Below are 26,495 nucleotides of genomic sequence, written 5' to 3' on the forward strand. Positions count from 1 at the left end.
GCTCAGGGCCTGGATCCTGCTTCCGATTCTGTGTCTCCCTTTCTCTCTCTGCCCCTCCCCCATTCATGCTCTGTCTCTCTCTGTCTCAAAAATAAATAAACGTTAAAAAAAAAAAGAAAAAGAACCCACGGGCGGCGGGCTGGCTCAGTTGGAAGAGCACGCGACCCAGTCTTAGGTTTGTAAGTTTGAGGCCCACATTTGGTGTAGAGGTTATTTAAAAATAAAATCTTAGTGGGGTGCCTGGGTGGCTCAGTTATTCAGCTCAGGTCATGATCTAGCGGTGCGTGAGTTGGAGCCCCGCATCAGGCTCTGTGCTGACAGCTTTTAGAGCCTGGAGGCTGCTTCGGATTCTGCGTCTCCCTCTCTGTCCCTCCCCCGTTCACATTCTGTCTCTCTGTCTCTCATAAATGAATAAACATTAAACAAAATAATAAAGTCTTAGCTGGGGCACTTGGGTGGTTCATTTGGTTAAGTGTCCAACTCTTGATTTCAGTTCAGGTCATGATCTCCCAGTTTGTGGGATCGAGTCCCATTTTGGGCTCTGCCCTGACAGCACCAGGCCTGCTTGGGATTCTCTCCTCCTCTTTACCCCTGCCTTGCACGTGCGTGCGCACACGCGCGTGCTCTCTCTTTCTCAGAGTAAAAAACATCTTCGGAAAAACCAGTTAGGGAGTTTTCTGTGATTTTGTGTTTTAAGTTTCTTTTGAGACCACAAGAGCTGGGGTGGGGGGACAAGGGATGAGGGAGAGAGAATCCCAAGCAGGCTCCATGCTATCAGCATCGGGCTCGATCCCTTGGATCCTGTGCCAAGATCCAAAGTCTGAGGGGCACCAGGGTGGCTCAGTAGGTTGAGCAGCTGGCTTCAGCTCAGGTCACGATCTCGTGGTTTGTGAATTCAAGCCCCACGTTGGGCTCCAAGTTGGATGCTTAACTGACTTTGAACCACCCAGGCGCCCCAGGGATTTACTGTGAAGTTTTTGTTTTGTTTTTGAGAGAGAAAGAGGGCACAAGTGAGTGAGGGGCAGAGAAAGGGAAAGAGAAGCAGGGCTCACTCAAAGCAGAGCTTGTGTTTACTTGAAGCAGGGCTCATGCTCACCTGATGCAGGGCTTGAAGACTTGAACTCACGAACCATGAGATCATGATCTGAGCTGAAGTCAGATACTTAACTGACTGAGCTGCCGAGGCACCTGCCCCCCCCCCTCCGTGAGGTTTTAAAACAGATTAACATCTGAAGTCACATGGCATTTATGGGATAAATTGCTTCACCAGGGTGTTGCAGACAGCATCTGGAAAGGAGAAACTACAGTCTCCTTGCAGCCATAAACTTTTTTATTTCTTTTTAATGTTTATTTTTGAGAGAGAGAGAGAGAGAGACAGAGTATGAGCGGGGAAGGGGCAGAGAGAAAGGGAGACACAGAATCCGAAGCAGGGTCCAGGCTCTCAAGCTGCCAGCACAGAGCACAACGCTGGGCTCAAACTCACAAACCGGGAGATCATGACCTGAACCAAATTCGGCTGCTCAACCAGTTGAGCTACCTAGACGCCCCGGTTTTATTTTTAAAGAAATTATTTTAAGAACATGAACTTCAAAGCCACATTAATCCCCTCTTTACTCCTAAAGCCCAGATAACCTTGAACTAGCGACTTTCCTTCCCCAAGCTCCGGTTTCCTTTGCATACAGTGAAAAATGGTGCGACCTGTTGGTGTGAGAGCTCAAACAGATTACACAGACAGCCCATTGTTGGCTCGTCTGTTGTCTATCTTTTCATTCCCTTATGTGGGTTATACTCAGTACTAGATAATTTTTTTCTTTTCAGTTAACATGGTACAAGGGCATGATTACAAAGTTGCAGCGCTGCAGTTATTCTGCCATTACGTCCTTGAACATTTCAGCTGTTTCCAATTTTTCCATCATTATAAGGCAGTCCCCTGATGAATTATCCGGCAGCAACAAGCCAGGTTCCTACTGGGGCAAAGGTCTCATTTCTAAGCTGTAATCGGCGAACTCAGAAAACTATTTCCGGTTGCCCTTAGTAAAGATGGAGGAAATACTGGCGTCACCGCCAGTCAGGCTGCGGCATCAATGCCCTCGCCAAACATGGTGGCCTCGCGCCCGCCCCCTTGTCTTCCTTCTGCCTGGTCACTCCCGACTACAACTCAGTGGCGGAGGTGGCAGAGATGGCGGTTTCTCTCAGGTTCCGAGATCTGCTGATACGGCGTGAGTCACCTCGGTCTCTGGGAGTCCCTAGCTCTGTCGTGCTGTCGTAGCCACCGTAGGGTGAGGAAGCCTGTCCCGGGTCACGGTCTGAGCGCTTTCAACACAGGGGTGCACGTGCTTCCAGCCAAAGAGCTCCCTAATTCTGCAGGCCTGTGTCTTACAATAGGGTGACTGACAGCTTGGTATTCCCAGTCTGGGGTCCCTCCTTCCCATGCTAAAGGGTCCGAAGTAGTGCAGGCACTGGGGCCACTGACAAGTGCACTCCTAATCTTCAAGTTGTTTTTGTTTTTGTTTTTTAAGTTTATTTATTTTGAGAGAAATAGAGAGCGAGTGGGGGTGAGGTGGCACAGCGCGGGGGGGGGGGGGGGGGGGGAGGGCAAGGAGAGAAAGAATCCTAAGCAGGCTCTGCGCTGTGAGCGCAGAGCCCAGTTTGGGGCTCGAACTCACGAATAGTGAGATCATGACCTGAGCCAAAACCAAGAGCCCAAGGCTTAGCCGACTGAGCCACCCAGGCGCCCCTGCCTTGAGGTTTCTTAGGGGCCTGTGTTCCCCAATCTGACATCACTGAGAAGTAATGTGTGCCGTCTGCCCTTGATGGCTCTGTGACCCCAATCTGGGGTCATCAAAGTCTCTTCTTTCCTTTGCCTCCCCAGGCCTGATGGCTCCCACTCCTCAGGGTCTCAGCCTTAGCCTTCGCCCCATGAGCTCCAACGCACAAGAAGAGGCCCCCAAAGAAGCGCCAGACCACAGCTATGAGTCCCTTCGAGTGACCGCTGCTCAGAAACACATTCTCCACGTGCAGCTCAACCGGCCTGAGAAGAGAAATGCCATCAACAGGGCCTGCTGGAGGTAGGGCCTGCAGATCACCGAGGGAGGCCTGCCTGCAGGAGGAGGCAGGGGCTGAGGGAGTGGGCAGGGGTGGGGCGTGGGGGTCGGGTGACCTGAGGGCAGGGGATACGCAGCCCTTCCCTCCTTGCCCCTCCACAGAGAGATGGTGGAGTGCTTCAGCAAGATAGCGCAAGACCCTGACTGCCGGGCTGTGGTGATCTCTGGTGCAGGAAAACTGTTCACTTCAGGTACCGGGTGCTCTCCACCCCCACCCCTGCCACTGCTCCTGGCAATGGAACAATGTTTTTGTTTTTTTTTTTTTTAATGTTTATTTATTTTTGAGAGAGACACGCACAGAACGCAACTGGGGGAAGGGCAGAGAGAGAGGGAGACACAATCCAAAACAGGCTCCAAGCCGTCCGCACAGAGCTCAACACAGGGCTAGAACCCATGACCCGTGAGATCATGACCTGAGCCGAAGTCGGATGCTTAACTGACTTAGCCACTCGGGTGCCCCAAACAATGCTTCTTTTTTTTTAAAAAAAATTTTTTTTTTTCAACGTTTATTTATTTTTGGGACAGAGAGAGACAGAGCATGAACGGGGGAGGGGCAGAGAGAGAGGGAGACACAGAATTGGAAACAGGCTCCAGGCTCTGAGCCATCAGCCCAGAGCCCGACACGGGGCTCGAACTCCCGGACCGCGAGATCGTGACCTGGCTGAAGTCGGACGCTTAACCGACTGCGCCACCCAGGCGCCCCCAAACAATGCTTCTTAATTAAGGTTTTAACCAGCTTCTAACTTCCACTTTTATCTTTTTTTTTCTCTTTAATTTAAAACCTTCAAATCTCAAAGTTAGTCCAACAGAATATGGACAGGATGATGGGCTTTGAAGTCTGATCTTGACCAAGGCCCTTAACCTCTCGGTTGTTGTTTTTTTTTAATGTCACTAAAGTGTATTATAATAAGATGCTTTCATATAATTATTTAACACACACGAACTGATTTCCAATTACATGTCTGTTCGAAATTTTATTGTGCCACGGGACTGTTCTTCAGACGGGATCATTTCCCCTGACCACATTCACTGACTCCTTTGTCATCGCTGTTCTGCTTGTGAAGCCCATCCAGTGATCTTTTTTTTAAAAATTTCAGATACTGTAGTTTTCGGTTCTCAAATTTCCATTTGGTTCTTTTTTATATTTCGCCATTTCTCTACTGAAGTTGCGTGTCTCGTTATTTGTCGCAAGCATGTTTTTCTTTGCACTGTTGATCATAGTTATAACCACTGTTTTAAAACTCTTTAAAGCTTACCCATTTATTTTGAGAAAGCAAGAGCAAAAGAGAACGAACAGGGGAGGGGCAGAGAGAGAGGGGGAGAGAGAGAATCCCAAGTAGGCCCCGCGCTGTCAGCACAGAGCCCGATGCGGGTTCTCGATCTCATAGACCGTGAGATCATGAGCTGAGCCAAAATCAAGAGTTGGCACTTGGCTGAGCCACCCAGGTGCCTGTTTCCCGATTCCAACATCTGGGTGACTTTGGGGTCAATCCCTGTTCGTCGTCTTTTCTCTTGAACAACTGGGTCTCATCCTTCTTTTTGTTTGCATTTGGAATAAGTTTGGATTGTACCCTGGATATTGGACTATGGAAGGACGTGGGAACTTGGATGCTATCCTGGACCCGGCAGAGAGGGTGGAGGTTCCTGTGTTAGCGGAATCAGTTTTTAAATCTCTTGCTGGGCTGCATGCATGGTTCATGGGTCAGGAAGAGATTTGGGCAGAGTTTATCCACAGAATTTGGGGCTCCCCTCTCTGGCTCTCTCTTCTTTTCTGGAATTTCCCCCCACACTTTCCAGCAGCTACGGTCACCCTGGACTCTGTTTTCTGGTTCTTCAAGCACCACTTGCAACCTCGCCTCAGTCTAGAAACTTTAACAACCCCCACCTCACTTGGTGCCAGTCCCTTCTTTTAAGTGCTAACTTCCTAGGGCCCCTGGGTGGCTCCGTCGGTTGAGCGTCCTGACTCTTGGTCTTGAACTCAGGGTCATGAGTTCAGGCCCTGTGTTGGGCTCTGCGCTGGGTGTGAAGCCTGCTTTAAAAAAAAAAAAAAAGAGGGGCGCCTGGGTGGCTCAGTCAGTTGGGCGTCTGACTTCGGCTCAGGTCATGATCTCGCGGTCCATGAGTTCGAGCCCCGCATCGGGCTCTGGGCTGACAGCTCAGAGCCTGGAACCTGTTTCAGATTCTGTGTCTCCCTCTCTCTCTGACCCTCTCCTGCGCATCCTCTGTCTCTCTCTGTCTCAAAAATAAATGCTAAAAAAAAAAAAAATTAAAAAAAAAAGAAAGAAAGAAAGAAATTAAGTGATGACGTCCTCCGTCCTCCAGAATCTGCCCCATGTTGTCGGGCAGTGGTTTATATCTTGTCCACCCACACCACGCGTGCAGTTGTCATAGGTGGGCAGGTCCGTAACATATTACGCATATGTAATATATGTATATATGCATATGTAATATATGTATATACGCATATACAGGTCCGTACATATATTATATGTATTATGTATATAATTATGTATATTTTTAAGAGCTCGAGGGAGCGAGGGGCAGAGAGAAAGGGAGAGAGAGAGAGAGAGAGAGAGCGCGGAGCTGACGAAGGGGCCCGGTTTCACAAAACTCAAGATCGTGACCTGAGCCAAAGTCGGACGCTTCACCGACGGAGCCACCCAGGCACTCCGAGTAGTTCATACCTTAGAGGGGGACACCTGATCCCGTGGTCTGGGGTCCTTTACTGCGAGGGGTTGGAAAAGCCAGAGTGTGCGCGTCCCGGTGGTGCAGGGAAGCCAGAAAAGCCACTGAAAGGAGGTGTCCCAAGTGCCAAGCTGGGCTTGCTCTGGGAGTCAGCATGGGTTCTGCGGAGTCGCCCAGGCTTCACAGACGTGGGCGCAGAAGCCAGCAGGTGCCGAAATGGTAACTGTGATGCCATTAGTGGGGTGTGAAGGGCCTCTGGGGCTGTCTCTCGCCTTTAATTGTTGCCATCTCTCCATCAGCTCTCAGGAGGGTGTTACCCCCATTTTGTGCAGGAGAAACCCAAGGCCCAGAGGAGGAAGTGGCCTGGCCAAGGCTGGGGGCGGGAGCGCGATCCTGTCTTCCGCGTATTTAACATGCACCAAGTTAGCCCTACCCCTCAGCCCTAAATTCTCAGGTCTCACTTATTTCAACCAGCTGTGGAGGCAGTGAAGCCCCAGAGGACTGGGGATGTAGCCAGATGTGGGAATGGTTTTCCTGGTTTGTCAGATAGCATCGTTCAGAGGCAAAGGGACGAGAAGGATGAACCCCAGGAAGAAAAAAGTGAAGGATGATTCTGCTCAGAATCATCTCCTGGCAAGGCCTCCCTCAGAGAAAAAGCCAGAGTTTGCCCCCTGGCCGGTGAGGCCTCATACCCTCTGCCCCGTAAAGCTCTCCAACCTTGGCTCTTCCCACTTTCCCCTTCACTCACTACACTGCTGCGATGCTGACCGCCCCCATGCTCCTCATACAGCCCAGGGGCATTCCTACCACAGGACCTTTGCGCTGGCCCTTCCTGACATTTGGAACTGTCTGATCCCAGCTAGCCCCATAGCTCCCTCCCTCTCCTTCCTCAGATCTCCACTCAAAAGTCACTTTTTCAATGAGAGGGTCCATGACCACCCCATTTAATACTGCAACAGCTCTCACTGCACACACGTGCGCACACACACACACACGCACATTCCGTTCCACTTCCCTGCTGTAATTTTCGTTTAGCACTGTCACCACCCGACAAAATGTATTTTCTTATTCGTTTGTCTTCCCCCCACTGAAGGGCAGCTCAGTGAGGGCAGGGACTGTTGTCTATACTGTTCGCTTACTGAACACCTCCTGTGCCCTGGGCTCAGTTTAGGCACTGGGGATGCGGGAGTGGGCAAAAAGACAAAACTCCTCCACTCATAGAGCTCACGTCCCGGAAAAGGAGATGGGCCCTCGAAATAAGCACGTAATTCTGTGGGAACAAGAGGGCAGTGTAGGAGATGAGACAGAGAAAATGAGATAGAGGATGACGGGGCTGCTGTTTAGCCCGCGTGGCTGAGGTGGGCTTCTCTGAGGAGATGACTTTCGGGCTGTGGCCTGGACAGAATGATGGGGTCAGTCTTCTTCTTCTTCTTTTTTTATTTTTTTAAGAGTATCTATTTATTTAGAGAGATAGAGAGCAGAGGAGGGACAGAGAGAGAGAGAGGGAGAGAGAGAATCCCAAGCAGGCTCTGCACAGTCAGTGTGGAGCCTGACACGGGGCTCGAACTCAACGAGCCACACGAGATCGTGCCCTGAGCTGAAACCAAGAGTCACATGCTTCACCGACGGAGCCACCCAGGCGGCCCTGGAACGGTTGGAGGCCTCTGTGCCCAAAGGAATGGGCTAGGGACAGTGTTCAGGAGGGCTGGTAAGGTCCCGGCACATACCTTGTATTTTCTTCTAAGTAAGTGGGGTGGGAGGGAAGAAAAGGCCCCCCTGACATGCTCACAAGTTCTCTTGGCTGTGTGTGGGAAATGGTCGGGGCAGGGAACAGGGAGCCCAGGAGAAAGTATTTTAGCCAGAGTAGAGGTCATGGAGAAGGATTAGTGGAACAAAGGTTAGACTTGGGATCGTCTTGCAGTTGGAGCCACGAAAACTTGCTCTCTCTCGAGTCTTCTCTCTGAGGGACCATTCCCACCACTGACTCCTGCCAAAAGCCTGTCTCCTGTGCCATCTGGCATAATGGTGACAAGCATGACCTCTGGAGCCAGTGCATGGTCCCGGGCTTACAATTCCAGTGCCATTACTCACAAGCCAGTGTGACCTTGGGCAAGTGACTTTAATGTCCGGTGCCTCAGTTTACTCCCAGTAAAACTGGCGATGGTAATAGCCACCTCATAGGGTCGTTGTGAGGATAAAGTGAGTAACGGCCCTATCAATGTCAGCATTTATGTATTTCACACCCCATATGCGATCCCTGGCAAAGCCCTGTGTGAGCGGCTTTCTCAAAACACTGGCGGTGGTTTGGGGGTTCAAATCTGCCAAGTCTGAGTCCTGACCGCTAGTTGGGGCAGTGGATGGGGAGGGAGGGTGCCTGGGGGGGGGGGGACTACGTGAGCCTCCTCGTACCTCCCCACCAGGCATCGACCTCATGGACATGGCTTCGGATATCCTCCAGCCCCAAGGAGATGATGTGGCCCGCATCAGCTGGCAGCTCCGTAACCTCATCAGCAGATACCAAGAGAGCTTCAGTGTCATCGAGAAGGTGCAGGGGCAGGCAGGGCACCACCCCCAGCCCCGTCCACCTCTTCCAGACCAGCCCTGACCACCACCCCCTTCCGTTCCCTTGCAGTGCCCTAAACCGGTGATCGCCGCCATCCACGGGGCCTGTATTGGTGCGGGTGAGTACGCAGACACCCGCCACGCATCCGGGCACCCACGCTGGCCGGGCGCCTATTGGCTGCCGCCCTTCCGCCTCGGCCAGTGACCGCCAGCCTCAGATCAGTTGCTAGCTCAACTCGGTCCAGGGGTGCGACCCCACCACCTGGGAGGAGGGGTTGGTTCATGTGGTTGCTTAATGCCCCTGGCCTCCACCTCGCAGGTGTGGACCTCGTCACTGCTTGTGACATCCGGTACTGTGCCCAGGATGCTTTCTTCCAGGTGAAGGTGAGCCATCCTCCCCGAGCTTCTGTGTCCTCGGATCCTGCATGGAGCTGGGCAGTGAGTGGCTGGGTGGGGGCAGAGCAGTGACAGGGGAGGCTAAGGGAGCGGGGGGGGGGGGGGAGAGGGAGGGGGAGAAGGGAGGGCTTGGAGTGAGCCCGGAGGGCTTCACGGAAGAGTCAAGCAGAACTGCATCTTAAAAAGTAACACTTTGGCCATGAGGGAAGTCAAGGGGAGGCCATGCAGTCTACGTGGGGTTAGGAGTGAGTAAAGGTACGGGGGTGGAGATGCGGCTGGGGTTGCTGCTGGGATCAGTCCTGGAGAGGACGCAGACAGGATGGAACCCGTAGAGGCAGGAAGGGGGTCAGATGGGCAGAGTTTGAGGGCTTCCCTCTGGAGATAGACGTGGCCGACCCTAAGAAGTTGGGAGGGCAGAGGAATTGGGAAGTGGGCTGTATTCTAGGCTGAAAGAAGTTACCTGGGTGAAAGCATGTGGATGGCAATGAAATGGGGGGGGGGGGGCAGTCTCTGAGGTGGGTGTGGAATGTGCCTCTACAGTAAATGCGGGATTTCACTGGCACTGAGGTTACATGGTGGGGGGCAGTATCGGGCACAAACCAAGCGCTGATACGATGGCCCACCCCAGGAGGTGGACATAGGTTTGGCAGCTGATGTGGGAACGCTGCAGCGACTGCCCAAAGTCATCGGAAACCAGAGGTGAGCGGAGCAGCCGAGGGAGGGGACCCCGGGCATCTCCCGGGCCCAGGATGAGGCCCGTCCCCTGATAGGCTTTCCCCGCTTTCTTGCAGCCTGGTCAACGAGCTGGCCTTCACTTCCCGCAAGATGATGGCTGATGAGGCCCTGGGCAGTGGTCTGGTCAGGTAGGGGCCGAGGCCTGGGCTGGTTGAAGGCTCGGGCGCAACCTGGGCAGGGCTCTTTGGGTCCCCGTGTATCTTCACAGATTCCACTCTCTGGGTGGTCAATTCTTTATTCTGGGGTCCAGTGCCCTGCTCTGATTGGTCTCTCTCACTGGGCGGTTTTCCGCTTTCCACTGTGGTTGGCCGATTCTTCATCCGTGGGAACCTTCCCGGAATCCCCACACCCCATTACGGATTCCCTTCATCCGCAGCCGGGTGTTCCCAAACAAGGAGGACATGCTTGAGGCAGCCTTCACCCTGGCGGAAGAGATTTCCACCAAGAGCCCTGTGGCAGTGCAGAGCACCAAAGTCAACCTGATCTACTCCCGCAACCATTCCGTGGCCGAGAGTCTCAACTACATGGTAAGGCTCTCCGTCCAGCCAATCACAGCCCCTCTCCAGTCCCAGAGCGACCAATCAGGGCCCCTGCAAGCAGACCTCTGCAGGCCTTGCCCTCCGATTGGCGCGCTGTCTCTTCCCTGTTTTTCATTGGCCCAATTCCATTCCCTGCCCTTGCCATTATGCTCCACCCTCTTCATCCAGGCCACCTGGAACATGAGCATGCTGCAAACCCAGGACATCGTTAAGTCTGTCCAGGCTACATTGGAGAAGAAGGACCTGAAGAGCGTGAACTTCTCCAAGCTCTGAGAGCCCCCAAGGGCCAGGCCTTGCCCCTTGTCCCACCTCATGCCGTTTCCTCATCCACAGAGAAGGAGGATTAGTGAGGATCGTCGCCTCCGTGCCTTCATGCCTGATCTCCCAATTTATAGCTGGGACACTGATTTCCTCATGCCCAGGGCCTTATCTTCACCCAAACAATAAAGCTACTTAAGGAACCCGGTGTCTTTATTGCAAAGAGAGGAGAGGCAGCAAGGAGCCAAGATGCGCCTGTGCCCACGGCCCTCAGCGCTGAATGTTGGGGACAGAGATTTGGCCAATGGGAACGGGAGCCACGTAGGCGATGCCCATTCAGAGCTGGCAGTGGGCAGCCCAGGGCCAATAGAAAGTCTGGCAGGGGCGGGGCAAGCACAAGTCAGTGCCTTCTGCGGCCTAAAGGCTGCGGCCGGTCTCCCTGCCTGCTCCAGGCTCCAGAGCTCCGTTCACCCTGCCTGGCACCCACTCACTGCATAGCCTAACGGGATGCGACGCTGGAGTCTGGCTAGAGTTCTGCTGACACCCAGTCTCGGGCCAACAGCCTCACTTCTTTAAGCTTCAGGTTTTCATGTCCGTAGATAAGCCCAACCTCCTGGGTTTATGTTTAGAACGAGTCCAAGAGGCCAAGGATTAATTTAATGCCTTCTATATGCCGAGTCCTGTTCTGAGCATTTATTCCCTGAGTGACTCCTTTCAAGGCTTCTGTGAGGTCGATACTACTAATATCCCCATTTTACAGTTGGGCAAATCAGGAAATTGAGGTTCAGGCCAAACTAATTCAAGACCAAACAGCCAGGAAGTGGCCAAGGCAAGATCTGAACCCAGCACTCCTGGCTCCAGAAGTCGTGATCTATGCAGTCCAGGGCCCCCCCGGGGTGGCTCATTCCGTTGGGCAGCCGACTTCAGCTCTTGTGGTTTGTGAGTTCGAGCCCCGCGTCCGGCTCTGTGCTGACAGCCCGGAGCCTGCTTGGGGTCTGTGTCTCCCTTTCTCTGTGCCCCTCCCCCTGCTCGTGCTCTGTCAAAAATGAGTAATCGCTAAGAAATTTTTTAATTAATTATTTAATTAATTAAAAACTATACAGTGCAGTGTGCACGGGTCCGGCATGCAGTGGGCATGCAAATGCCTTCCGCGGTTCCTAAGAGTGTCCAGGCATCTAGCTCCTCCCTGCTTTCACCCACTCCCATTGCCCATCTGTCACAGGTCGCGCCTGCAGCCTTGCCCTGCCCAACCCTCCTGGACTCACCCTCCCTCTGCTAACAAAGGTCTGGGCAGGCTTTTATGGGCTCTGATAAGGCCCTGGCGGGGCTGAAGTTCACTACACTTCCTCTTTGCGGAAGGGCCTGAAGGAGGGGGCTCTGACCTGAGTCCTCCTGACCTGACCCAGATAGATGAACTGGGTTCTGACTGGTTACCAGTGAGGCTAGTAAGAAAAGGGACACAAGGGGGTGCCCTAGAAAAAGATGGGAGCCGGGAATGCCCGGAAGAGGGGCCCTGTGGACCCTGCCCCGCCAGCCACTCCCTTATCCTCCGGTATAAGAGCCACCCCCCTCCTGCCATCTGCCACCATTCCCCACTCCTGCACCTCTTCTCACCGGACGACGACGAGCCACCAGCCCAGCCTCTCAAGATGGCCTATGTCCCTGCACCCGGCTACCAGCCCACCTACAACCCGGTGAGATAGCGGCCCAGGCCCCAACCGCAGGCCCCGGCTTAGTTTCACCCTGAACCCCACGCACCAATTTCCTCTCATCCTGATTCCTCAGACGTGCCCTCGCCCCCAACCTTGACTCTGATTTACCCGATACTGACCCTGGGGCTTGATTTACTCCCATCCTGACGCCCTGGCTCTTCATAGCCACACCTGAGGCTCGCTCTCTTCACCTTCCCGCGGACCCTTCACCCCTAGTGTCCCGATGAGAGTGCGGGGGGCTTCTCGATGAGGGGTAAAGTCTCACCAGGCCCCTTCCACAGACTCTGCCCTACAACAAGCCCATCCCGGGTGGTCTCTGCATCGGAATGTCTGTTTACATCCAAGGAGTGGCTAGCGAGCACATGAAGAGGTAAGGCACTCCCCTCCGCCAGGCTAGGCTAGGAGGGGCTACAAACAGGGGCTTCCGCCCTAATGCAGAAGACCTTCTTCCTTCCTGCTTGGGAAGGGGAGCTCTGTGCCCCTGCACCCAATGGCCAAAGATCAGCTCTAGCCCCTGGGACGTCCAGGACCTGGTGACCAGGAGCAGGGAGCCTGGGGGCTGGGAGGCGTCAGGGAGGCTCACGGAGAGAGGCAGCCCAGCCCGGGAGCTGGGATGTTGGACTGGAATTGATGGGTGTGACAGCATGAATTCAGATCACAGGCTCTGAGCTCGGCCTGGCCAGCTCTGTCACTGGCCAACTGTGTGACCGGGGAAAGGCACCACGCCTCTCTGTGCTTTAGATTCCCGGCTGTAGAATGGGATTGTCCTGAGGGTTCAATGCGTAAAACTGGAAAGTAAGCACTAAAATAAGTCTTAACATTTTTTTAGGGCCTTAAAATGGTGATAAAGATGGGAACGAGCTGAAGGCATTGTTGTTTCTCGCTCGTTGGTTTTTTGGTCATTTTGTGCCCACTGTGTGCCTGGGCACTGGGGACAGAGCAGTCGACAGGGCCAAGATCTCTGCCCACATGGAGCTGACATCCTAGTAGAGAGGAGAGGTGAAAGACAAAAATCAAATCTGTAATCAAAATCAAAAATCAAAGTGGTGATAAGTGCTAAGCAGACAAACTGGGAAAGGAGTTGGGGAATGGATGGGGGGGAGACCCTGTGGCACTGTCCCTTTAAATAGGGTAGGGGGTGGGAACACTTCAAAGACCCACAGAAGAGGAGGGAGGGAGCCTGGGAGTATAGGCCGGTAGAAAGAACAGCCCTTGCAAAGGCCCTGAGGTGGGGGTGTGTGTGCCCAGTTGGAATAACTTCAGGGATGCTGGCCTGAGGGAAGGGGTGGGTCGTGTGGGTTCCTAGGTACCCCCTGGCTGCTGGTGGGGAAAGGTCTCCAGGTCAGGGAGGGAGCAGAGAGGTTCCTAGGACAGTGCCCGGCCCTTGGAAATGCAGGAGTCCCAGTTGTGGTCTTATTTAAAGTTGGGAGGGGCTGGGGGGGCGGTGGTCTGGTTAGGGGAAGGGAATGAGCACGGCAGTCCTCCTGGACTCCAGGGCACTACCCCCGCCCCCCTCTCTCGGGTCAGCCGTGCCCAAGTGTGCTGTCCCGTTTTTGTCGTTGTCCCCCAACCCCCCTCCTGCCCCGTCGGGGAAGTGAGAACCGGGTAGGTCTGAGCGGGCTTCCAGGAGGAGGGCCGGGTGAGCAGGCAGGTGGGGCCGGGGGAACAGCCCTTCCTGTCCCACCAGGTTCTCCGTGAACTTCGTGGCGGGGCAGCACTCGGGGTCAGATATCGCCTTCCACTTCAATCCCCGCTTCGATGGCTGGGACAAGGTGGTCTTCAACTCCATGCAAGGTGGCAAATGGGGCAGCGAGGAGAAGAAAAGGAGCATGCCTTTCCGCAAGGGCACCGCCTTTGAGCTGGTGTTCATGGTCCAGGCCGAGCACTACAAGGTCTGAGCTTGGGGGCGGGGCCTCCCTCCTCCCTAACCCCTCTTCCTCCTCCCCGCTGCCTCCCTCTCCCTCCCTCTCCACCTTCCTTCCTCCCTCTCTTCCTCTCTTCCAGCTGTACCTCCCCCTGCTCCCCTCTCCTCCCCTTCTCCTACTTCTCCCCCTTCTCCCCCTCCTTCTCCTCCCCTCCTCCCTCTCCCCTCCCCCTTCCCACCTCACTTTTTTCTTTTCCTTCTTTCCTGCCTGTTAAACACTTTTTCTCTTAAACAATTTTTTTTTTTTTCTCACGTTCCTCATTCCTATTCCTCTACCTTGGGCAGCCTTGTCATGTTTAACGTAGATCGCTTTGTTCCTCTGCATTCTTGCAAAACGCGTATTCTTGCTCTTTCTTCTGGACAACTCTGAACACACACAAGAGGAGGCGCGGGTGCAGTGACCCGCTGGTCCCCTTGGCCAGCTCCAGTGGTCGTGAGCTCCAGGCCCCTGTGTTTGCATCCTTCCCTGACGCTTCCCTCTCATCTGATTTAAAAGCAAATCCCAGACATAATTTCATTCATAAATATCTCAGTGTTTAAGAACATAGTCACAAGGCCGTTACCATACCTCAAGCACTGACAATTCTTCCTGGGGCCCTCACGTCCTGTCAGCCGTCCCGGTGACCTCATAAATACCTTAAGGTGTGTTGTTGTGTTAAAGTTTGTTTTGAGAGAGAGAGGGAGCATGAGGGCAAGAGCTCAAGCAGAGGAGGGGCAGAGAAAGAGGGAGCGAGAGAGAATCCTGAGCAGGCTCTCCATGGTCAGCACAGAGCCCAACACAGGCCTCGAACCCACGAACTGTGAGATCATGACCTGAGTCTTGTCTGCACTTTGTTTGACTCCGCCTCCGGATAAGGCCCACACGCTGTGACTGATTACTATGATGCAAGTATTTTTTTTAAGTTTATTTTATTTTTGAGAGAGAGAAAGAGAGAGAGAGAGCACGTGCTCGCGTGCCAGTGGGGGAGGACCAGAGAGAGGGAGACAGAGAATCCGAAGCAGGCTCTGAGCTGTCAGCACAGAGCCAGAGATGGGGCTCGAACCCACGAACCGAACCATGAGATCATGACCCGAGCTGAAGCTGGACGCTTTGACTGAGCCACCCAGGTGCCCCTATGCAAGTATTTTTAATTTTCTTAATTTTTTAATTTTATTAAGCTTTATTTACAACAAATTTTTTATGCCTGTTTATTTTTGAGAGGGAGAGAGAAAGAGGGTGAGAGGGGGAGGGGCAGAGAGAGAGAGAGAGAGGGAGACACCAAATCCGAAGCAGGCTCCAGGCTCCGAGCTGTCAGCACAGAGTCGGACGCGGGGCTCGAACCCACAAACCGTGAGATCGTGACCTGAGCCGAAGTCGGACGCTTAACCGACGGAGTCACCTGGGTGCATCGCAAGTATTTTTTAAAATGTGTTACTGAAGTGCACAAAAGAGTGCGAGCCATGTGTACAGAGCTCGCTGGTGTTTCACAAAGACAACACACCCGTGGCACCAGCACCTAAGTCCAGAAATAAGACTCCTCCGGAGCTGGCTGTCAGCCCCATGCCCCCTGCCTGGCGCCATAAATAGAACCTGAGGACATCAAGGACGCTGAGATATGATAACAAGGCTCCACACAGGATTTCCACAACGCCTTTGACAGGCCTGGCTGGGTTTTAATGTTCCCATCAATCCCAGGGTGAGCCTCCAAAGGCTCAGAGAGGTGGAATGACTTCCCCAAGGTCACACAGCCAACGCGTCAGAGCTAGACTCGGGCCCATCTCCTTTGGCACCGAAACCAAAACTCTGACTTGATTATCTCGCGATCGATCGCTCTCCTGACTACATTCTCCATTGTCTCCCAACCACCGGTCTATGAGCTGCCCCTTGACCCCGGCTTGACCTCCGACCTGCAGACTCCGAGATTCCTGACTCCGTGGCTATCCCAGCTCGTCCCCAAGACGCGTCTCCGAGTTAAAAAGATCTCTGTTGCCTGCCTCCTGTTTCTGCTTTCCCAAGGTCATGGGGGCTGACTCTGACCTCACCCCCTGCCCTCCAGGTGGTGGTAAATGGAAATCCCTTCTATGAGTTTGGGCACCGGCTACCCCTGCAGATGGTCACCCACCTGCAAGTGGATGGGGACCTGGAGCTTCAATCAATCAATTTCATTGGCGGCAACCCCCCGCCAAGCCAGGTGGGTGGCGTCTCCTCACTTATGTGCCTGCTTCCTTCCTTAATTCATTCCCTCACTCCTTTATTTCCCCCAAGCACCTGCTCCGTGCCAGGCCCTTCGCTGGCTGAGCCACAGACTCAGAGGCAACTAAGACAATCCACTGGGAAGACATTTCCCCAGGCAGTGTTGGCTCTAAGCGGTCAAGGCCGGGGTGGGAGACAGGAGGTTTGGGGAGTCCGAGGGGAAGGCTTCCGGGAGGAGGAGGAAGTCCGTCAGCTGAGTCAAGGAGCAAAGATAAGGAGGAACAAAAGCCACGGGGAATAGTAGGCGAGTCCCTGAGAAGTTGCCCAACATTGCTAGTCACCGGAGAGAAACTCACTTCAAGTCACAACGAGCTGCCTCCCCCCACCTAACGAGAAGAGCTATCGAGGGAAAGGCACACAATACCGATTGTGGGCGAGGCTGGGGAACTGGCCCGACACTCCCCTGGAAATGACTGGGCAGCGTCTGCGAAAGCTGAGCGGAGACACACGCGATGACCTAGAAACCCCATTCCCACGTCCACAGTGAACAGACAGGCACCAAAACACCCATAGCAGCACTCGGACTCTAGACGCCAGCCATGTCCTTCAGCTGAGGGCTCTCTACTCCCCAGCCTGTACGCCCCCGTCCCCCACCTCCTCGGGGAAAGTGCTCTGATGATCATCGGACCCATTTTACAGATGGGGGAACCGAGGCACAGAGACAGGAGGAAGCAGGACCAGGGAGGGCGCAAGAGTAGAATGCGCCAGGCTCACCCTAAAGGGGTGGAGGGTCACTGTGTCCCGAAGATCCCTAAACGTGGCAATTTCCTCTCCATTAATGAGCCACCTGGGTGCCACTCTTTGACCCCAGAGTTCTCTTGGACCGCGGTCGTGGGGCTGCCCTGGGCAGGCATCCCTGACGCCCCCCACCCCCAGGCCCTAGTTTGGGGTCTCCCTCATTGCCTGCCTTCCTACACACATTGCCTTTGTGCCCACAGACACCCATGGGCACGCCGGCAAACCCAGTAAGTACCTGTCGATGGGTGATGGAATTCTTGTGGTGGGGGCTTGGTGGCCTGAGGAGGTCTTGGGGCAGCTGAAGGACCCCCAGCCCCCCTCACCATTTCTGCCTTCCATTCATCTGTATAGGGTCTTGGACACACCCAGCAACTGCCAAGTAACCTGCCTGTAAGTGGGAGAATTGGGTGGCCACTTGGGGTGGCGGGGGAGGGGTGGTGAGAAGTGCGAGGGGGGTCAAGGAGGTGGGCCCCCCCAGTTGTACTAATCCAGCACCCAGAGATACACCTGCATATAGTTGGTGTGCCATAAATATTTGTCAAATATTCTAGAATAACACCTCTCCTTCCTCACCTCACAGACCATGGAGGGACCCCCAATCTTCAACCCGGTAACGTGTCCCGTGGGCGTTTAGGGCTCTGTGGTGGGCAGTTTGTGGGGAAGCCGGAGCCGACGGTGGGCGGGGGGGGCTCTGAGAGGGTGGGAAATAGAGTGGGCAGAGGGTGTTGGGGCGGGAGGCGGGGAGAGGGTGGGGTTGGTGGCCAGAGTGGGGAGGGGACGGGAGTTGGGGACATTTCCTAGGAGTGGGCACCCATCTCTGAAAATTTGTCCCTGCCTCTGGCTTCTGGTGACCTGAGAGGTGACAGGACCCCATGTTCTCCCCCCACAGCCCGTGCCCTTCAGGAGGATCTTGCAAGGGGGGCTTACAGCCCGAAGAACCATCATAGTCAAGGGTTTTATACCCCCTACAGGCAAGAGGTACCCAGTCTGCACTGAAGCGGCGATCCTCAGCCCGCTTCCTCCTTCAGACCCAGGAGTCTGGGCCCCGGCCCCCTCCTCCCTCGGAGAACAGGCACTGGCCCCCGTGTGACTCCCACCTCCTTCCCTCTCTGCCTTCAGCTTTGCAATCAACTTCATCGTGGGGTCCACGGGGGACATGGCTCTGCACATTAACTCCCGTCTGACCGAGGATACCGTGGTCCGGAACAGCTACCTGAATGGTTCGTGGGGATCCGAGGAGAAGAAGATCTCCTACAACCCATTTGGTCCTGGGAAATTCTTCGATGTGAGTCGGGGGTCTCTTTCGCCCCCTTCCCTCCAGAGCCTGTGTCCTGGCCCTAGCCTCAAGCCTGCCCTCTCCCTGCAGCTGTCCATTCGCTGTGGCATAGATCGCTTCAAGGTTTACGCCAACGGCCAGCACCTCTTCGACTATTCCCATCGCTTCTCGGCCTTCCAGAACGTGGACGTGCTAGAGATCCAGGGTGATATCAACTTGTCCTATATCCAGATCTGATCTATTCCCAGAGCCATAACTCTTGGGGACACAGAGAGAAAGAGCCCACAGGACTCTCTTCTAAGCCCTTAATAAAATGTCTGAGGGTGTCTCATGCGTGTCCGTAACGTCCGTATCACTGTTCCTTCCTTCCTTGGTTCGATCATACGCTGTCCATTCAGCCACCTCATCACCTGTCCATCGATCTTCCCATCACAGTAAATCTACGAATATTCCAGACACAGACCTTGGGCTTGAAGTGTATCAACTCATTTGCTCCTCACAAAAACACCAGGAGATAGGAACTATTATTATCGTACCTCTGGAAAAGATGGGGAAACAGGCAAATTAAAATAAAGCAGGGGCGCCTGTGTGGCTCCGTCAGCTGGGCTGAGAGCTCAGAGCCTGGAGCCTGCTTTGGATTCTGTGTCTCTTTCTCTCTCTGCCCCTCCCCTGCTCACGGTCTGTTTCTCTCTTTCTCTCAAAAAAAAAAAAAAAAAAAAAAGTTAAATAAACATTTAAAACAATTTTTAAGTAAAGCAAATTGCCCAAGGTCACACGGCACATAAATGGCAGAATGAGGATTCAAATCAAGGTGGTCTGGCTACACTCTTGGTCACTATACAACCCATTTTTCCATCCGTCCATGTATCCACCTGTCCATTCATCCATCGCCACATCCATAAATCTCTCCAAACATCCATCCAAGCATATGTTCATCTACCCACCTAAATACACAGTCAAGGACACCTGGCTGGCTCCGTCGGTGGGGCAGCAACTCTTGATCTCGAGGTTGTGAGTTCGAGCCCCACATCGGATGTAGAGATTACTTTTTTTTTAATTAAAAGAAATTCTTTTTAGAACTTTTATTTATTTACTTTGAGAGAGAGAGAGCAAGAGTTGTGGGGTGGTGGGGGGAGAGCAGAGGGAGAGAGAGAGAGAGAGAGAGAGAGAGAGACTCCCAAGCAGATTCCATGCTCAGTGTGGAGCCTGCCACAGGGCTCCATCCCACAACCCTCGCATCGTGACCCAAGAGGAAATCAAGAGTTGGATGCTCGACTGACTGAACCACCCCGGCACCCCAGAGATTACTTAAAAAATTTTTTTGAAAATCTAAAACACAAAAAAACAAATAAACATCCAACCATTCGTCCACTCACCGTCACCTAACTCTTCACCTATCCAGCCGTTTGTACATCCATTCATCACCCAACCCTTCACTCAGCCATCTGACCATCCATCCATTCAAACATCTAACCATTTATTTATTCACTCATCCGTCTGTCTGTCCATTCAGCCATCCTTACATCCAACTTGCATTCACTCATTCATCTGTTCATCCCTCCAATTGTCCGTGCAATTCTCTGCCTTCCATCACATCCATCCATCCATCCATCCATCTATCCATCTCTCCATGCGCCATTGATCCCTCTGTCTAGGCATCCATTTCTTCATTCTCTACCTATCATGTCATCCATCCATATCTTTATGATATATTCTTCTATTCATTTCCAACTATTTGTCTGTTCATTTACCATTTCCTCTCTCCATCTGTCCACTAACCATCTACCATCCAGCCAATCATCCTCTTACCACCACACCCTTGCATGGATTTAATCATTTGTTCATTTGTTTACACTTTCACTCACCCATTCATTCATTCCTTTGTCATTTCCTCACTTGTTCACCTATCCGTTTATTCAGGCATTTCTCCATGTCTATTCATTTGTTCGTTCATTCATTCATTCATTCATTCTGTTTATTGTCTCATTTATTCCCTTAATCTAGTTCTCAAATGTGGCTGTACATTGCAATCATCTGGGGAGATTTAATTAAAAAAAATTTTTTTAGAGGGGGAAGGGGCAGAGCGGAGGGTGGGGGGTGGGATAGAGGATCCAAAGCGGGCTCCTCGCTGACAGCAGGGAGCCCCATGTGGGGCTCTAACTAACCAACTAAGAGATTATGAAGTTGGATGCTTAGGGCGGCCACTACCCAGGTTGGCATGTCCCAGGGATGGCAGCGGAGGAACAAATCAGTAGCAGAGCCTGGAGGGGCTCAGCAAGAGGGATGGAAGAGCTGGAGAGGTCATGTTTGGTTTTCTATCGCTGCTGCAGCATGTTTGAAGAAATATGGCTACAGACTTGCCAAAGTTCACAAAAGCCATTAATCTATAGATCCAAGAAGTTTAATGACTTGCAAATAAGATAAATACAAAGAGATCCACACCTAGACCCATTATTGTCAAACTGCTGTAAAAAACATAAAAGACAGAGAAAACCTTGAAAGCAGGAAGCGAAGAAGAGCTCGTCTTGTACAGCGTTAACAGCAGTACAATTAATAGCTACCTTTTTATAGAACCAATGAAGGTCAGGGGCGCCTGGGTAGCTCAATCGGTTATGCATCTGACCTTGGTTTTGGCCCACGTCATGATCTCACAGTTCATGAGTTCGAGCCTTGCATCAGACTCTGTGCTGATAACGCAGAGCCAGCTTCGGATCCTCCGCCTCCCTCTCTCTCTGCCCCTCCCCTGCTCTCCCTCTCTCTCTCAAAAATAAATAAGCATTAAGAAAAAAAAAAAAAAAAACGCCCCCCCCCAAAAAAAAACCCAAGATCTTTGGGATCAGAGAAGATTAGAAAGGAGCTGAGCAGTTTCATGACTCAGTCAAGGCGCTAAAAGAAAAAGAAAACTATCAACAAATACTTTTATCTTCAACAAAACTGTATTTCAAAACCGAAAGCAAAATAAGGACAGTCCCAGATAAACAAAAGCTGACAATTCATTGTTAACAGAGCTGCCCTCTAGGGAATGCTAAAGGAAGTCCTTCACACTGAAAGAAACTGACATCAAACAGAAACTCAAATCCACGGGGAGAAATGGGCCCCAGAAATTAGAAATATGTAGATAGATTTTTTTAAATGATATAAATATATGTTTTCTGTTTACTTCTTTTGATTTCTTTTAAAATACGATTGTATAAAGTGAAGGTGATAATACTAGGTTGTAGGGTACATAGCACATCTCTATGTTATATATATGACAATAATACCACACAAGGGGGGGGGGAATAGGGATGTACGGAGCAATGCTGCTATATTTTACTGGAATTAAATCAGTTTTGGGGCGCCTGGGTGGCTCAGTGAATTAAGTGTCCAACTCTTGATTTCAGCTCAGGTCATGATCTCACGGTTTGTGAGTCTGAGCCCTGCGTGGGGCTCCATGCTGTCAACATGGAGCCAGCTTGGGATTCTCTCTCTCTCCCTCTCTCTGCCTCTTCCCTGCTCACGCTCTCTCTCTTTCTCTCTCTCAAGATAGATAAATAAACTTAAAAAAATCTTTAAAAGAAAAATGAAGTTGACCGTCATAAGTAAAGAGGTACATTGTAATCACTAGAGTGACCACTCAAAAACCAGCTTTCAAAAAATACTGCTAAAAAAACCAATAGAGGAATTTAAACGGTCCACTAAGAGTTGTTTAACACAAAAGAAGGTAGTGACAGATTAACAGAGAGTAAAAACAAAGAGCAAAAAAGGCAGCCGTAAAGCCAGTTGTATCAATAATTACACCAAATGTAAATGAAATAAATACTCCTATCAAAGGGCAGAGACTGCACTAACGAATCAAAAAAGCAGCCATTAGGCAATGCGGACATGCAGGAGCCTGGCTGTGTTCCCATAAAACTTGAGTCATGGGGGCGTCTGGGTGGCTCAGTCAATTGAGACTCCGACTTCAGCTCAGGTCATGATCTCATGGTTCGTGAGTTCAAGTCCCTCATCAGGCTCACTGCTGTCAGTGCAGAACCCGCTTCAGATCCTCTGTGTCCCTCTCTCTCCGTCCCTCCCCTGTTCATACTCTCTCTCTCAAAGATAAATAAAACATTACAAAAAAAAAAAAACCAAAAACCTTGAGTTATGGGTACTGAGACTTGAATTCCATATAATTTTTAGTGTTTTCGTGTTTTGAAATATCCTTTCTGTTTTCACCTATTTAAAAATGTAAAACCTATTCTTAGCCTGTGAGCCATACTCGATCAGGCAATGGGTGAGTTTGGCCACAGCCATAGTTTGGAAAGCTTCTTTAAGATGACTGCAACTCTACATATGTTTGAATGTAACTCCATGGAAGATCAGAGCCACACCACCTAAGTAGGCCACTTCTGGATCCTAACTTCAGAAAGCGTGTAAGATCATACAAGTTTTATGGTGCTGAGTTACGGGGTAACAGAAGCCTGCTTCTGTTTCTGTGTCTCCCTCTCTCTCTGCCCTTCACCCATTCGCACTGTCTTTCTCTGCCTTTCAAAAAAAAAATGAATAAATGTTAAAAAAAATTTTTTTTAATAATAAAAAAAAAAGAAAGCAAGATCCAAGTATATGCTGTCTATAAAAGACACACTTTTGGGGAGCCTGGGTGGCTCAGTCAGTTGGGTGACTGACTTCAGCTCAGGTCATGATCTCTCAGTTTGTGAGTTCAAGCCCCACATTGGGCTCTGTGCTGACAGTTCAGAGCCTGGAGCCTGCTTCGGATTCTGTGTCTCCCTCTCTCAAGTAAAAATGTATACTAACAAGAGATCCCAAAATGCATGACAAATAGACTATTGAACAGCTATTAAGTTGTAGTACTCCTCTTTTAGCAATTGATAGAACAACCAGACAGAAATTAGTAAGGATTGAGAATACATAGACACTATCAATCACTTGACCTAACAGCTAACACTCCGCTTACCAAAAGCAGGACACACACACACTATTTTCAAGCATGCTTGGAAATTCTCCAGAGTAGACCATAAAATAAGGCCATAAAATAAGTCGTAATAAATGTATGCAAATTGAAATCATAGAAAGTATGTTCTCTGACCTTAATGGAATTATGTTGGAAGCCAACCATAAAGAGAAATTTAGGAAATCTCCAAGTATGTAGAAATTAAACACCCTTCTAGGGGCGCCTGGGTGGCTCAGTTGGTTGAGCGTCCGACTTCAGCTCGAGTCATGATCTCACAGTTCATGAGTTTGAGCCCCCACATCAGGCTCTCTGTTGTCAGCACAGAGCCCTATTTGGATCCTCTGTCCCCCTCCCTCTCTGCTCCTCCCTGCTCACTCTCTATCTCACAAAAATAATAAACATTAAGTAAAAACACCCTTCCAGATGACCCATGTGTCAAAGAAGAAATCAAGAGCTGGGTCGCCTGGTGGGCTCATTCCATAGAGTGTGACTCTTGATCTCGAGGTCATGAGTTTGAACCCCATGTTGGGTGTAGACATGACTTAAAAATAAAATCTTAATGGGGCGCCTGGGTGGCTCAAGTCAGTTGAGTGTCTGACTTCGGCTCAGGTCATGATCTCACCGTTCATGGGTTCAAGTCCTGTGTTGGGGTCTGTGCTGACAGCGCGGGGCCTGGAGCCTGCTTCGGATTCTGTGTCTCCTCTCTCTCTCCCCCTCCCCCACTCTTGCTCTGTCTCTCAAAAATAAATAAATGTTAAAAAAATAAAAATAAAAATCTTTAAAAAAAGAAGAAATCAATAGTTAACATTTTTTTGAGTCCTTACTATGTGTTAGTCACTGGGCTAACCATTCTTTCAATCCTTAAAACCACCCACTGAGGCAGAGATTCTTATTTATCTTTTTAAAAGTTTATTTATTTATTAAGATTATTTTATTATGTTTTTAATGCTTGCTTATTTTTGAGAAACAGAGACATAGCATGAGCAGGGGAGGAGCAGAGAGAGGGAGACACAGAATCAGAAACAGGCTCCAGGCTCTGAGCTGTGCCTGATGCTGGGCTTGAACTCAAGGACTGAGATCATGACCCGAGCCGAAGTTGAACACTCAACCAACCGAGCCACCCAGGTGCCCCAAGCCTCCAACTCTTTTTTTTTTTTTTTCAACGTTTTTTATTTATTTTTGGGACAGAGAGAGACAGAGCATGAACGGGGGAGGGGCAGAGAGAGAGGGAGACACAGAATCGGAAACAGGCTCCAGGCTCTGAGCCATCAGCCCAGAGCCCGACGCGGGGCTCGAACTCACGGACCGCGAGATCGTGACCTGGCTGAAGTCGGACGCTTAACTGACTGCGCCACCCAGGCGCCCCTCAAGCCTCCAACTCTTGATCTCAGTTCAGGTCAAGATCTCAGGGTTTGGGAGTTCCAGCCCCCCCCCCCCATCTGGGGCTCCATGCTGACAGCCAGGATCCTGCTTGGGATTCTTTCCCTCTCTCTGCTCCTCCCCCACTCATGCCCTCTCTGTTTCTGTCTCTCTCTGTCTCTCTCAAAATAAATAAATAAACTTAAAAAAAAATGGAGTAGACTCTTTTCTGTCTGGCATACAGAATTAAAATATTTTTTTTTTCCTACCACCCATTCCAGAATATGTTGACAACATGTTTCCTGATCACCTTCAAACACTCTATTGTGTATTTTCCACAAACAAGAACATTCTCCTGATTGTCCACTTTAAGGCAAAGGTGAAAATCAAGAAATTAACAGGGATAGATCACTACCATCTAATCCGGGGACCCCAACCACCTTTTTTTTTTTTTTAATGTTTATTTATTTTTGAGAGATAGAGCACGAACCAGGGAGGGCCAGACAGAGAGGGAGACACAGAATCGGAAGCGGGCTGCAAGCTCCAGGCTCTGAGCAGTCAGGACAGAGCTTGAGGGGGGTGGGGAAGAATTGAACTCCCTGAACTGCGAGATCATGACCTGAGCCCAAGTCAGACACTTAACTACCTGAGCCACTGAGGCACCCCTCGGACCACCTTTGACAATTGTGCCAATAACTACAATTTCTCTCCACTGCTATCTGTGGAAATTTACACCCTACCCATGTGTTATCTCTAGAAACACTTTTGTTAATTACAACTACTTGACATTGGCAAATAAAAATGAACGCTAAGTCATTCAACAATGAGCCTTGGGAAACGAGGGGAATTCAGACTTTCTCGGGTCCACCACTGCAAGAGGGGACCCTTCCTTACACCGCCCACCCAGAGAGACAGTCTCAAGGGCTGGGTATGGGGAGGGTGGTTTCCCCGGAAGGATCTCAGGGGCAGGAAATGGGTCCTGAAAAGGCTCAGACCCTACGCTCTGCTTCCTGTCAGGTCAGGAACGGTCCTCTGCCTGTGATGACTGCAAAGCCCTCAGCGGCCCAGGGAAAGGGAGGTCTGTCACCTCTGGGGCGGGCTCGAAGCGTGGGACAGCCCGCCTGGGGCGTGGGTGGGGATTGTCGCGGGCTCTGGATCCTAGCCTATCATGCGACGCTGGAGCGCTGCCACCCGGCGGGGCTCCTTCCCACGGCTGAGGGTGACGGGTCCTGCAGGGTGGCGACTCAGACAGGCCAAGACCAGAAATGCACCGACTACGGGCGACTCCCTGGTTGTCACTCGGGCAGGGCCAGGGGCACAGGTAGAAAGAAAGGTGGGAAGGGGCTCGTGAGCGCGCAGAGACCCAGAGGACTGGTCGCGGTATCCCCCTGCCTCCCCACCGCGCCAACCCCCCCCCCCACTCGTCCCCACGCAACTCCTCCGGGAGGTGCCGGTTCAGTGCGCGTCTGCCCCGCGGACACGGGCGGGAGCCTGTCCCCACTCCGCCACAGCTGGGAGGCCGGCGACGCCCCATCCGCTGCCCCGCCCACCCCCGCCCGAGCCCCCTCCCCGCACCCGAGGCGGGAGAGCGGGGATAGAGGTGAGACGAGGGGGACAGCGGCGCGCGGAGCCCGCACAGGCCCAGGCACCGTCCCCACCATTTCGGGGTCTCAGGGACCAGACGTGCGGGGACTCGTTCGCCCGTTTGCAGACGCAGCGGCTCGGAGCTCCGATGGTCCGCAGAGGGGGCACCGAGGGGAGCTTGAGCCCGCTCCAAATCCCCATCAGCTGTCCCCACCGCACGACCGCCGGGCCGGGCCGGGCCGGGCCGCCCGGAAAAGCGCCGCTGGACACCAGCCAACGCCCACCCCCACCCGATCGCGACCCTCCGGAGGCGTCCCGGCCACAGACTGCCCTCCGAGGCCGCGGGGCCCCACTCCCGCCCCGGCCGCGGCATCGCTGTGACCCTTCGTCAGCGTCTTCCCCGCTCTGAACCTGCTCTCCGCGTCCAGACGAAGGACACCCGGGCACAGACGGGGCG

At 52.1% G+C, this 26,495-nt stretch overlaps 2 protein-coding genes across 3 annotated transcripts; both read left to right on the forward strand.

Moving 5' to 3' along the window:
- The first annotated feature begins 2,132 nt into the window (after positions 1–2,132).
- Positions 2,133–10,482, forward strand: ECH1 (enoyl-CoA hydratase 1). Of its 2 annotated transcripts, none has more exons than XM_047078105.1 (10): positions 2,133–2,219; positions 2,873–3,068; positions 3,207–3,295; positions 8,210–8,334; positions 8,422–8,470; positions 8,671–8,735; positions 9,376–9,446; positions 9,539–9,610; positions 9,859–10,009; positions 10,190–10,482. In XM_047078105.1, exons 1-10 carry the CDS (start codon positions 2,180–2,182, stop codon positions 10,292–10,294), a joined length of 963 nt encoding a protein of 320 aa, XP_046934061.1. In that variant the 5' UTR covers positions 2,133–2,179; the 3' UTR covers positions 10,295–10,482. The 2 variants fall into 2 exon arrangements, with proteins under 2 accessions (XP_046934061.1, XP_046934062.1); XM_047078106.1 differs by having other exon boundaries at positions 2,195–2,279.
- Positions 10,483–10,528: 46 nt separating this feature from the next.
- Positions 10,529–18,442, forward strand: LGALS4 (galectin 4). The gene is made up of 10 exons (XM_047079114.1): positions 10,529–10,627; positions 11,839–11,973; positions 12,273–12,361; positions 13,679–13,883; positions 15,952–16,086; positions 17,238–17,276; positions 17,467–17,496; positions 17,776–17,864; positions 18,006–18,171; positions 18,253–18,442. The coding sequence occupies exons 1-10, from the start codon at positions 10,529–10,531 to the stop codon at positions 18,397–18,399; spliced, it is 1,134 nt and encodes a 377-aa protein (XP_046935070.1). The 3' UTR covers positions 18,400–18,442.
- Positions 18,443–26,495: the final 8,053 nt, after the last annotated feature.

The sequence above is a fragment of the Lynx rufus genome, unplaced genomic scaffold (assembly GCF_022079265.1).
Source record: "Lynx rufus isolate CCGP_SWC_20201006 ecotype Redwood Valley unplaced genomic scaffold, mLynRuf1.p SCAF_16, whole genome shotgun sequence".
Taxonomy (NCBI): domain Eukaryota; kingdom Metazoa; phylum Chordata; class Mammalia; order Carnivora; family Felidae; genus Lynx; species Lynx rufus.